Source organism: Gavialis gangeticus, unplaced genomic scaffold (assembly GCF_001723915.1).
Source record: "Gavialis gangeticus isolate Ggan-Ray unplaced genomic scaffold, GavGan_comp1, whole genome shotgun sequence".
Classification (NCBI taxonomy): Eukaryota; Metazoa; Chordata; order Crocodylia; family Gavialidae; genus Gavialis; species Gavialis gangeticus.
Window position 1 is genome coordinate 21,634,525 of NW_017729031.1, and position 12,939 is coordinate 21,647,463.

The 12,939-nt window shown below is 41.4% G+C and overlaps 1 protein-coding gene across 1 annotated transcript in view; it reads left to right on the plus strand.

Annotated features, from left to right (window-relative positions):
- The first annotated feature begins 234 nt into the window (after positions 1-234).
- The window catches only part of TMEM163 (transmembrane protein 163), a 290,879-nt gene continuing 278,174 nt past the window's right edge, over positions 235-12,939 (plus strand). Inside the window, exons 1-2 of the mRNA XM_019522799.1 lie at positions 235-277; positions 1,570-1,689. Coding sequence (XP_019378344.1) covers positions 235-277; positions 1,570-1,689 — 163 coding nt within the window. The remainder of the gene's footprint in view (positions 278-1,569; positions 1,690-12,939) is intronic.

Consider the following 12,939-nt stretch of genomic DNA (forward strand, 5'->3'; position numbering starts at 1 on the left):
AGTGTTTCCTATGATTCTGTTACAGAGCCGGATTAGTTTCTTACCTTGTCTTTTGCAACTCCTCATGCATATATGTGCTGGCAGAGTTTGACACATGGCGAGGTAGTGATTGAAACAGGATTAGAGTAAGGATTCCTAATGTTTAGATTTGTGCTCGAGACACTGGGCCACGCTGTTCTCTATGGCTGCAATATTTAACTTCAATAGTTTACACACCCACCTTTTCCAATATCCATGTTCCCTGAGAAACACAACTCCAGCTTAAAGGAACCGCTGGGTAAGGCTAGCTGGCTTTTACATTTCTTAAATCAAATATTCCAGAGAGTCTGTGAAACTGATTTGGGCCCAATTTGCTAGCGAAGGGGAATATATTTTAAATGTAATACATATCCTAATCAAAGGTAAAAGAAACAGCGTGGATTGGACAAAAGATGGCATCTTCAAATAGCTAGCTGTTTTTTCAAAGCAAAATAGGACTTAACAAGTTTCATAGATTTCATAGACATTAGGGCTGGAAAGGACCTTGAAGATCAAGTCCAGCCCCCTGCCCAGGGGCAGGAAGTCAGCTGGGGTCAAAGGATCCCAGCAACATAAGCATCCAAACATTTCTTGAATGAGTCCAGTGTAGGTGCCTGCACCACTTTTGGAGGGAGTCTCTTCCAGGTCTTGGCGGCTCAGACAGTAAAGACATTTTTCTATATGTCCAGCCTGAAATGGTCATGGAGGAGTTTATGACTGCTAGTCCTTGTTATCCCTTGGGGCGCTCTGGTGAACAGTCGAGGTGGAGTCCTTGCGTTTTTTGGTATTAAACGCCATCGGGTTTATATCCGCTGAAAGAGCAGGAAGCAAGAGAATATCACTATTTTTCTTTTACTAAATTGAATTGTTTCCTGGGGTTTGGCGGCGGGCTAGGAAGCATTCCACAGCTGGAAAAGCAGGGTGAAAGAAGAAAACAAAAGTAATCCTGCAACCATTTAAGTCAATGGGATTGTTGCAATGATTTCAGTAGGAGGAGGACCAGTTTGCAGCTTGTTCTGTGATGCATCGTGTCGATGGGTCTCTCCTGGCCTTGGCAGAAGCATGGACCCCCAGGCTTTAATAGGCCTTTTCCATCTTTGGCTGTGATGCTAAAATATGCCCACTCCTCCTTTGATATTCCACACACACACTATACATTTTAATGCATCAGCAAATCAGTCTCTCAGGGTTATGAGCTTTGTGAACTTGACACCCAAAATGATTTTTTTTTCCCATGGGTTCTTTTAGTTCCATTCAGGAACTGAGACCTAACCTGAATAATGAAAGTTGAGAGCTTTATTATGGATCACGTGGGTACAGGCCCAGGAAAACTGTCGAGCCGACGTGCTCTCCTCGCTCCTCTCTTTGGTCCTTCTACCATTGCTGTTTAACTTATTTTACCTAAACTGGATAGGGTGCATAGGGTTTGGCACATACTGTACTGCATGCAGTGTAAAACATGAATATCTAGTTTGGTTCTGAAACAAGATGGCTGTGGTTTTACAGGGAGCAACGTGATTTTCACGCCTCTTTGTCTATTCCTTTTCTTAGGTTTACTAGAAAGCAGCACACGGCTAAAACCTCATGAAGCTCAGAGCTACAGGAAGAAGGCCTTGTGGGTTTCTGGAGCCTCCATTATTATCACACTGGCTCTTGCAGTGGCTGCATTCAGTGAGTATGGGCATGGTTAAAAACCTTTAATCTTTCTTTTATTTTTGGGTGCCGGAATTTCTCAGATCCACTGGAGTTGTGTAGAATTGTTTAATTAAATCTCCACTAGGCTACTTCATATGCATGGGAATTTCTTTTGACTTAAAAAGTCATGGCTTTATGTGAAGTATCTATTTGACAAGGCAAATTAAAACAACACTGGGCCTTGTGTAGATTAATACAGATCTCACAACTGAGCAATAGCACTGGGATCATACTTGCTACGGAAGAATGAGGGTGAGGATTTCTCTGTTTGCGGAAATCCATCAAGCTGGTTTGTAGGTTTTTTTTAAAAATCTGTTATTGGTGGGATTTTGTTTTTAGATCACTCCTGCCTGCGTGGTGCTTATAAATTAATAAAGCAGCTGGGTATTTTTTTGTTTGTTGTTTTTTGTTTTTCTTGCAGAAGACAGGGTTGTTGAAGGTCAGAGGAAGAAACAGGAGACTTTGATTCCTGTTAACATTTGTGCATGTGAAAAACTGTTCATTTTTCAGAGCAGTGTAAAAAAATCATTACACACTAGATGGCTTTTAACCAAGGAGGTTAAACATGACAAGTTTAGATTCACCTGGGATTTATAGTTGGAATTTTGTGAGGAAAGAACAGTAAAATATAAGGGGAAACTATAATTTCTGTTAGGCTGACAAATACCATAATACAAAATTAATTTGAGGGGGTTAAATCCTAACCTTCTGATAAGCCCATATCTTCCTGGAGGTAATTTTTTAATGACATCTGTCTGGTTATGGTTTGTATAAGAGGAATTAAAGAAACAGCATTTTCACTATGTGAAAAACTGAGTTAAAGATTGTTTTACTAATGGAAAAAGTGCTGTTTACTGCATTTATACTTCTTAATTTAACGGCCACAACACTCTCCTTAATTCAAATTAACTGGTGATATAAAATTAAAAAAAAAATCGCATTTACTAACACTGTCCTATCAGAGTAATGCAGTGTTGTTCTATACCTAAAGTTAAATAAGACCTAGAATATGGACCAAAATGTTTGCAGTGGATAAAAAGAGGTAGTCGACTCTCTGGGTGTGCTTGGACTCCAGACTGTTTACTGCTCATTTAAAAAAAAAAAAAAAAAAAGCTTTATGCTTCTAGCTAGGAGACAAGAGGCTTCTGAGATGTCTCAGGATGTCATCCTCTAGCTTGAAAAAGGCAGACTTGTATTTTCTGGAAGCTGCAGCAGCATGTGTTTTATTATTCTAATCTGCAGTGTTGGACCTGCTGCTGAAAGTTGGTGTCAGCTCCCAAGAGGGATTATTAGAATCTCACCAAATGGTCTCTGCAGAACTCAGCATATATTATTTGAAGCAATTTATATGAAAAACACAGGACCAATAGGTTGACTTTAAAAGAAGAGAGGGTTTTAAAGCACAATATAGTGCATTATAGAAGATAAACATTTATAAGAAAATAGGACATCTGAGTTTACAGTGTGCTTTGCTTCATAAAAATTCAATGGGCTTTTTCACGCTGGAACTGTAAGAACACACTTGATTATTGTCTTTCTGGAGGAGTTTTGTTGTGATGTATTTATAAGGTGCTACACAAGATATAAGACAGGCACTTATAGAGTGTGTCTATATGTGTAAGTGAATAGTTCAAAGTAAATGTGGTCCATCAGAAATGACAATTGTGTTTTCTTAGGCTGTAATATAGCTAAAAGATTGTAATCACTTTTTTCCCAGATTGTTTTGAATAAAATAAAACAACTTCTAAATATTTCACTAAAATGTTAACTTGGTTTTACTTTATCAAAGTTGCAAGACATAAAGACCAAGCAGACAACACAGAGCACTCAATCCTTTGAAATGTTATTTTTTGTAGAGTTAGTCTGAATAATTAAGTTACTTTAGAATGTGCTTGGTCATCACTTCTTTTTCACAATAGCATGTCAGAAACCTGATTAAGGATCAGGTTCTATTCTACTAGAGATGATACAGACCCATAACAACATGGGTAAACCCTGCCCTAGATAGATTGTATTGTAGGGGGCTCATGTTCAGCTGGTGTAAATAAAGAATATAACCAACAGACCAAGAATATAACCGCCTAGATTGAATGTATTACATTCAATCTAGGTGGTTATATTCTTGAAAATGTATTACAACATCTTTTTATGTCCTTGTTGCCTTTTTTTCTTTGTGACATCTGTAGTGATTAACTTCTTACTTACAATTCTTTCTAGGCACTAATTCTGATAGCATTTTCTAAAGCTTATGTCAGTTTGCAATCTTCCTAAAGTCTCCCATCTTATTTATTACCAGTTCTTCTCTTTTATATTTTCTTTCAGCTGTTAGCTGGTTCTTGTAGCCAGTCCTTAAACTGGGAGACAAGCCAGGTGATAAAAGGTTGCTGCCTGTTTGATATAAAAGGCTGGTTGTCAGTTTGGGACAGCTGACTCTGGCAGTCTTTTGCAAACACCTGCTATTTAAAGCATCCTGTTTCCTTGCTTCTTCCTATTCAGATGGCTTTGTTACCATTTTTCAATGATGGCAAAATGTTAGCCACATGGACCTGGTGTTCAGTTTCGATGAGAAAATGATTTTACCATTGTACATACCTTACTGTGGACCTGACGTGTGAGCTGTCAGACTGCATTGTCTGCCTTCCATTTCCTAACATGTCTGTTCTTTCAGATTTCTGCATAAGTTTTTCCTGAATAGTTCATTTTCTCCCTGCCGTTCTTCATAATGCTGCCCCCCACAATCTCCAGAGGAATCCTGTGTGTTCTTACTGCATCGTTTTTGCAGCGGCACATAGCAAAGTTAGAAAGAAAATGCAGGAAGAAGACTGAATGAGACCTGCATCTGCATAGATGGAGGCTGTGGAAAAAGGGAAGGTGGTGAGTTTTGGAGTGCGTGTGTGTCTCCTCATGCCCAGTGATTGCAGTTAGGATCCTCTCCAGTTTCCCTTTGCAGCAGCCTTGGGTGCTGCAATGCAGTTCCCATGCCTCCATATAGATGGATCTGCTTTCAGAGAGAATTTTTGCAGAGAATTAAGAGCCCCTTAAGTAGTTGGGATGGTTGCTGTTGAGTAATGAAAGACGGTCTCTCCTGGTGGGCCGACCAGGAAGCCCCTGCAGAACTCTCATCCGTTTCGATACGGTAGTGTTCTTGAGGGGTGTGACTACATGAATTTTATTGTATTTCTTTGTTAGATTTATATGCTGTGCTTCTCAGCAAAGGCTCCAGGTGGCTTACAGTGAGGGAACAGAATTTCTTTTAAAACAGAACAAACAAGAGAACAAAACAACTTAAAAGGCGACAAGAATAGCAACATAAAACAGAAAATGCTTAAATAATATCCCAGCCTAGCTTTCTTTGTTAAACACCTGCCTGAATACAGTGCTTCCAAAAGATGTCCAAGCCTGCCAAAACCCAAGCTTCAAGAGGGAGGGAGTTCCAGAGCTGTGGAGTGACTGCTGAGAGTGACCTCCCATGTGTTGTCACCAGGTGGATTTGATACAGTGACGGTACTTGCAGGAAGTTGAAGGTCTGCCCATAGGGATTGTGATGTGGCATAAGGAAGAAGGCGGTCCCTTAGGTGTGTTGGGTCCAGACCTTTTTGGGCCAAAACCAGTGGGAGCCGGTGCAGACTGGAGCCCGGGAGTTATGTGCCTCTGGCAATGCGTCGTGGCAGAAGGTGGGATGCTGCAGTCTGCATCAGCTGCAGCTTCTGGATGGCTCTCCAGGACAGCCCTCCATAGAGTGCTTTGCCACAGTCTAGTCCTGAGGTTATGAAGGCTTGGATGATGGTGATCAGATCTGAATCTGAAGGAAAGAGTCCTGCACTTTTCCCCAGACACTCCTAGCCACCACTGCCTGAAGATGTAGGTGCAGAAGAGGATCTAGGGGCACCCCAAGATACAAACCTGAAAGACAAGTGGAGGCTGAACTCCATTCATGTTGGGTGTCCCAATCCCTACTAAGTCATGCAGTCTGCTCACCACCATCAACTCTGGCTCATCTGGATTCAGTTTCATTAATTCACCTGCATCCAATTTCCAACTACAGCCAGACACTGGGAAAGGACTGAGTGCCAGGCCTGGGTCAGATGAGAGAGAGAGCTGGGTGTCATCAGTATACAGGCAGCACCTCGTTCCAATCTTTGGACAATCTAATGATGTTAAGATTGTGGCATATTGTTTGCCCGTATTGGCAAAGCATTTTTATGTTGGAGTGAATGAATTGTGGAAGTGGCAGTAAGTTGCTGTTGCAAGCTCAGTTACATGGTAGAGGGAAGTTCTGTGGGTCTGAATATGCTTAGTCTTTAGGAATTGGAAAGCTAAATGCAGCTTGGCCTGGTCATTCTGGGGGTGGAAGATTTCCTAGGGAGAAATGGATTGGTGTAATATGCTTATTATTTCTTCACTAAACTGCTGAAAAATAGGATTTTTATTGACAGCCAACGGAAGTGGCTTCTTCCTTGAGCTGGACGAGAAGTCGTCTGATAATTGGATGCAGCGATCATACTCCTTAATTGTCCAGCAGAGATGTTCTACTCTTGTACCTGGACAATTTGAAAGCTTCAGACATTGTAGAATGCAACTTTCTACCTCAAAATTTAATACCAGAGATCCATGCTAAAATCTGCAATTTGGTCACCTCTGATTATAGTGCAAGGTGTGGGGCCAGAAGTATAGATATAAATCAGGGTTGTGATTGGTCAGGCCCTGTGGGCTGGATGAAGGGCCCTGGGCTGGTTGAGATTGTCCTGGATTCATCCTGTGAGGTCAGAGGGCTAGTTTGGTACAGGTGCTGCATGCAGTGGGTGCCCTGGACAGGCTGCATGTGCTCCAGTCCCACATGCAGTGGATGCCATCTCTGGACATGGTATGTGGGGCTGCTCCAGGATGCATGCTACATGTAGTGCACAGTGCCGGTATGGAGCTTGCATTGTATGCAGTGCCTGCTCTGTGCTGACCCTACATGCTGAATCTGGCATGCAGGGCTGGTCTGTGGGCCTGATGTGGACTGGCTCTAGATGCAGTGGGCAGGCCCTGGATCAAGTGTGGGCACCATATGTGGCGCATGTTCTAGACAGCTCCTGCATGCTGTGTGTAGCGTCTTCTGGCTCCAGCCCTGAAGGGCACATGGTACATGGGGTTGGTTTGGGGCTCAGGCTGTACATGGTGCCTATGCCAGACTGGCCCTGCATGCTGGATACAGCATGGGCAGCAGTTGGTCTGTGGGCCTGGCCCCGGATCCAGCATGCATGCCCATCCAGTGCAGACACTGCATGAAGCACCTGATCTGTACTGGCCCTGGATCCTTCATGCAGGGCCATTTTGGTGCAGGCGCTACATGAAGTGCATGCCCCAGACTGGTCCCATGTGCCATGTGCAGCCTGTGCCAGATGGGCTCCACATGTCTCATGCAGTGTGTGGGGTCCGAGTCAGCATGTGCTGCATGCGGCATGCTATTGGGGACCCGCAGGCAGTATAACTGGCTGGATGATGGGCTCTGCAGGCTAGATCCAGGCCACAGGCTTTATCTCTGATACCCCTGTTAAATGGTTTAAGTATGTATAAAGCCTTTACAGACCTTAATAAGTATGGGTCTAAGTTGTAGCGCGATTAAAGCCTTTAATAGCTAGGTAACAGGGTATCTCATTATTGCCTATACTCATTATGGCATTTGTGTTTCTGGAATGTTCTTGCTAAGCAATGCATATTTCATTCATCTTTTTATTCTATTTTGGTGGAAGTGGGTTCTGTTTCTGCAATTTTCACTGAGAGTTGACTTAATATTTTGAATATGAAACTGATACCAGTTACAATATACATAAGTATGAAAGGTCTGGGTCATTTTTTCCTTTAGGTAACTACTGAAATATGTAATTTAAAAATTAGTTGACAATTAATTTAATTTCTTTTATTATTTTAAAGTGTTAAGATGTTTCTTAAAATTTGAAAATAATAAAAGAAATTAATGTAGTTACCAGTTTTTGTACTTTTATAGTGAGGTTTTGATTACAGAAACGTCAAGAAAGTCAAACTTGTTGTATAACAGGAACTTGGCCATCTTCAGCCAAATGTTACCTGATGTTACTTCAGTTGTGCTAGTCATTTATACAGTTGCCTTACAGGGGGATATTGAAGATGCTAACTTGAATATCATACAAAACAGAAGGGACGCTACTTATATAAAATGAAACTCTGGCACTGGAAAACCATAATTCTGAGGTCTTGACATCTGTATTATTAAAATCTCATTCCAGAAAGTGCACATATATGGATTTTGCAGTTACAGCTAAAATCCTGCCAAGCAGCCAAGACCTCTAAAAATATTGTCCTCAAAGCCAGAAAACAAAACTCGCATTCTAGTTGACATTTGTTGTCTAATATAGTCTTGTGATTCAAAGAATATAAGTGGTTCAGTTTTCTTCTTGATTAGATTAGCTAAGACTGTGATAGTAATAGAGATAAATGAATGCATCAATGTGAAATACAGACCAGTTCCTAAAGTCAAAACTTCCTGTGCAGTGAAGTACTGAGTAAGGATTTAAGGAGCTGGCTTGTGTGGAAATACTGGTAGTTATGCTTTGGTTTGATTAGCGGATAACTCGACCTTTTAGGGTTTTTTTATTAGTAACCATTCAAGCTGGTTTGGGGAACATATGTTGTTATTTTAGGAAGTCAGATTCTATTTCTGTGATGCTCATTGCCTGCAACCTTGGTAGAGGGAGTTCTGCAGCTGATTGGATTTTATAGGACTAGACTGTTGATATGGTAGAATTTCACATATTGTTACCATTTGTAAATGCAACAAAACTGACATTCACACATTACAGTACAAAATCATTCTGAGTTTACACAGTAGGCAGTCAATATGAGCAGTCATACAAATGGGCCCAAACTAAAGCACAGCACCCAAACATCTTCAACTTTCAGGACAGTTCCATATTGGACCAAAGCTTTATTTTAGGGCAGCCTCTGGCCCTCCAATATGCTGTTCCTAACCACCTCCAAATCAAACTCCAAACACGTGCAAACTCCGGGGAGTTTGGCTTCAGGTCAGATCTACTGGTCAGACTGACCATGCCTTTTCCAGATTTTGACAAAATCTGATTTCTGACTAACTACAGGAAACATGTCATTTCCAGTAGCGTAACAACAGTGGGCAACTGGGGCACGAGCCCTGGGTGCTGCTTAAGGGCCAGGGCACCGACACGGAGCAAGGGGGATCCACATCCCCCCATTCCTTCCTCTTTACCGGCATCTTCCTTGCTGTGGCTCTGGCTCCAGCGTTGGGGAGGCCAGATACGCAGTGGCAGGATGTGCTGTGGGAACAGTGTCCAGTAGTTCCCTGATGCTCAGGATATGTCATGCTCTTTTTCTGCTTTTGAAAACTAATGTTGCTTTGGCTGCTTGACTGTCATGTTGGTAGCAAAGAAAGAAAAAAAGGAGGGGTCATTGCCATCAGCAGTAACAAAACTCCCGTTGCTCTGCTTGTGCTGTTGCTGTTACTGCAGGGGAAGAAGTGCAGGGTGTGGGAGACAGATGAAAGGGGCTACAACACTGGCTAGTTATAGCTCTTGTCTTCTCGCATCATACTTTGCTCCAGTGTACCTTAATAGAGTTGCTCCTGACTGACGCTGGTATAAGCAATAGGAAGGTCAGGCTCTGTGAATGGCTTGCTAGATGAACTGATGCCATTTTTCACTGCTTACCTTTTCAAGTCTACTGCCCAAATAACTGAGCCAAGAAGTGGGTTGTTAAGGAATTTGTCCCTTTTTCTAGGGCAATTTTTTTTATCCATTGCTTCGAAGAGCCACTTTTGACAAAACTGCGTGTGGTGAAAGGCTGTGCACTGCTTTCCCTTATGTTCACACTGTGCCTAGCTCATGCTGGGTATGAAATGATTAATAGTAATAAATCTATTATATTATTATATTTTCACATATAACTAGTGATTACATATTGCTCTATTTATACGAGTCCAACTCAAATTTCCTTAAAGGGCATTGTTTTTTCAGGAGGTGTTGGGCACTCAGAATATCAGGTGGTTTTTTTAAGATGCCTCAAATTGAGTACCAGAACCAGACGTTAGCCACTTGAAAATCTTGGCCTTCTTGTTGTCTTTCTGAGTCACTATACCAAATAAGTTGACATTTCCTGGTCTTGAGGGACTAGATTTATATTTGAAATGAAGAATTTGATGCATATTTTTAAAAACTTTACAAATTACAGCAGTGTGCAAGATCCCAAAAACCATGTAATTGCTAAAATTGAATAGAAATCTTGGGTGACAATGTGTAAGCTCACTCTTTTGCATGTTGCGCAGGACATTTAATTGCACGTACTATAAAAAGACAGATGGCACAGGGTTATGGTCTCGCAAAAGTGTCAATGAAATCCATAATTTAAATTCCAAGAGCTGAATTATGTTGCTGTATTTATGCAACCTTACTGTCCTCAGCATGGTTGCAGCATTATAATTGGGAACAGAGTTTGGCCCCACCCATATTATATTGAAAGGTCTGAAGGACAAACCAAAGATACAGAGCACCAACAGAGGATGACCTTGCTATGTCATCAGGCCACTTCTAGAAACAGCAGAATACATTAATGCAGTTTTTACTCGCTAGATAAAATAAAAGTCCATTTGAGGCATTCTGTCTTAACACACGTGATACTCTAGGTGACTGTTGTGGAAAAAGAATAATATTTCATGAGTACAGGATCAGCAATGACAGGGCTTAATTAGAAAGAAAGGCCTAATTTTTCCATACTTTGTATCTTGGACAACCTTGTTGAAGTTGTCCAATATGATTAATCAGTAGCAGGTAACTCAGTAACGAAGTTTAAAATCTAAAAAAAGCCACATAATGGTTCATATGATCTTTTTTTCTTAAAAAGAAAATGAGAATTTAGACCAAAGATTATGTTTGTGACATCGGCTTGAACACAATAAAGAAATTCATATTTGAATGCTAACCTTTGAAACAAAAGGGCCTATTGTGACTTTGCATAGAATAAAGGAGAGTAGTTAGTCCTTTGGGCAAATTTGTCAGTAGGTTACAAACCAGTTGTCCCTACTGATGTCAAGAACAACTGATTCCAGTATTGAAGGAGATCTAGCATCAGAATTTCTAGTCAGAATTGTACCATGGGGAGTGAGGCTGTGTCTTGTATAGCTTGAATCCAAGCCATTGAAAGATTTGTTCAAGCCCAGTGCTTGAAATCTACCTAGAAGCTTGCCAGTAACCAAAGCAAACCTTGGAACAGAGATATCATGGATTGTCCATAAGTTATGTCACATATGTCGTGGCCCAATGCTGGTGGGCTGGATCTGAGAAGAGGTTCTAGAGATTCCCGGGTTGGATCGTGGAGAAGGTTTATTTAAACGACCGTGTTCAGCAACAGAGGGATGGTTACATGTAACAGTAAAACACAAAATATGACTATAACATACAATAACAAAACAAACAAACATTTATCAATGGCACTTATCAGTCGGAGCCGGTTGCCAAGTGTGCACGCTTTCTGTCCAATTAGGCTTTGTTAGCCTCTCACAAGTCAGGCATCCATGAGTTTGTGAGCTGACTGGCTGGTGAGGCATGGTCTGGTGCAATCCTTGTTGCAACCTCAGTCTCTGACTGATCGAGTCGAAGGTGACAGTTCCCGTGTCGATCTTGAATGTCTCCGCCGTTGTTTGGGCACATTGAGGCTTTATACTGCTGGCTGAGCCATTCACAATCTTAGGTTTGAATTATGCCCTTATTTGGAAGATGCCATCATTGCTACTTTATTCCTTTATGGGTACAAGCCTTGAAAAGCATGCATCATTGCTTAGGAGGAAATGCATAGTCGTTTAACCACAAGACCGAACTATGGATACCCCACTGGAAATTACCCAACACACATATTGAAAAATAATTTATATTATATTGAATAATAATGCTTTTTTTCTTCTTTGTTTCTGTTCTATCTAGATTGTAAGTTCTGTGGTGCAGAGTCTGTTTTCCTATATGCTCATAAAGTGTCTGGCAGAATGGTCCTCTAGGGACTGCTGTAATAAAGCAACTAATTTTAGTACTGACAGTTTCTGTTTGTGAGGATGTTTGTTCTCCATGGATTTAAGTTTTAATTTTCCAGTGAAATCTTTGGTGAAACTTAATGGAGGCAATGGGACCCAGTGTGGGGTAAAGGATCTTACCATGCAAATCCTATTACAGCATTGAGGTGTATACTGTAGGACATGCAGGAGACTGAAATACCCAATCAGGCATTTCAGTAACTGGTTTGGTATTATGTACCTTTTCCTATCACTAATGTAATTAAGCTTCATTATTGGGAACAGACTGTTCACCTGGGCTAAAATTAGACCTTAACATTCTTTAGGAAAATTAACGAGGACTGTACTTATTTCATGTGGTTAGTAATGATTTTCTTTTTTTAAAAATATATTAGGCATTTGAAATTGCTTCTGGATTATGGGAGTGCAGTAGCATTTCTTCAAAGAGTAAATGCAGAACTACTTGAAATCCCACTGTAAAGGAAGAACAAAACTAATTTTGTAGTAAAGGGGTATTTAATCTAATTTTGCAGTAAATATGTTTTTTCTTTCTTTAACCCATCAACATAATAGGGACATAGGACTAGAAGGGACTTCTTAGGCCACCGAGTCTTATCTTTTACATTTGCAGGCAAATATTTATTAAAAAAAAATCCTAAAATTATCACTCTAGATCAGGGGTGAGCAACATGATGGCTCTGGCCAGCGGCTGAACTCTGTTTCCCAGCAGCTCCTGCCCACATTGCTGTGGACGGTTTTCATGGAGACCCCAACAGCCACAGCACTGTGACAGCGTGGGGCCAGGGTTTCCATGGAGCCTAGCCCCAGCAGCACTGGCAGGGCACGCAGCTGGGCAGGAAGCTGCTCTGGGGCTGGGATCTCGCAGTGGTGATATCATGGTCCAGAGCCATGGCAGAGGTGTGATCCGCTGCCTGCAAGCCCCTGCCTGAGGCATGTGGGCAGTGGATCACAGCTTTTCCCTGGCTCTAGACCATGTTCCCTGGCTCTAGACCTTGCCACTACTTTTCTTGCAAGATCATTCCTAAACTTTGTTCCTTGGATGGGGGTTAGAAGTTTTATAATTTAAACTTGTTCAGAGCCAGCCTGCAGTCATTTGATCTGTTGGTATTATTTTTCTTTTTTAACCTAAAAGCGTCTTCCTCCCTAATTTTTTA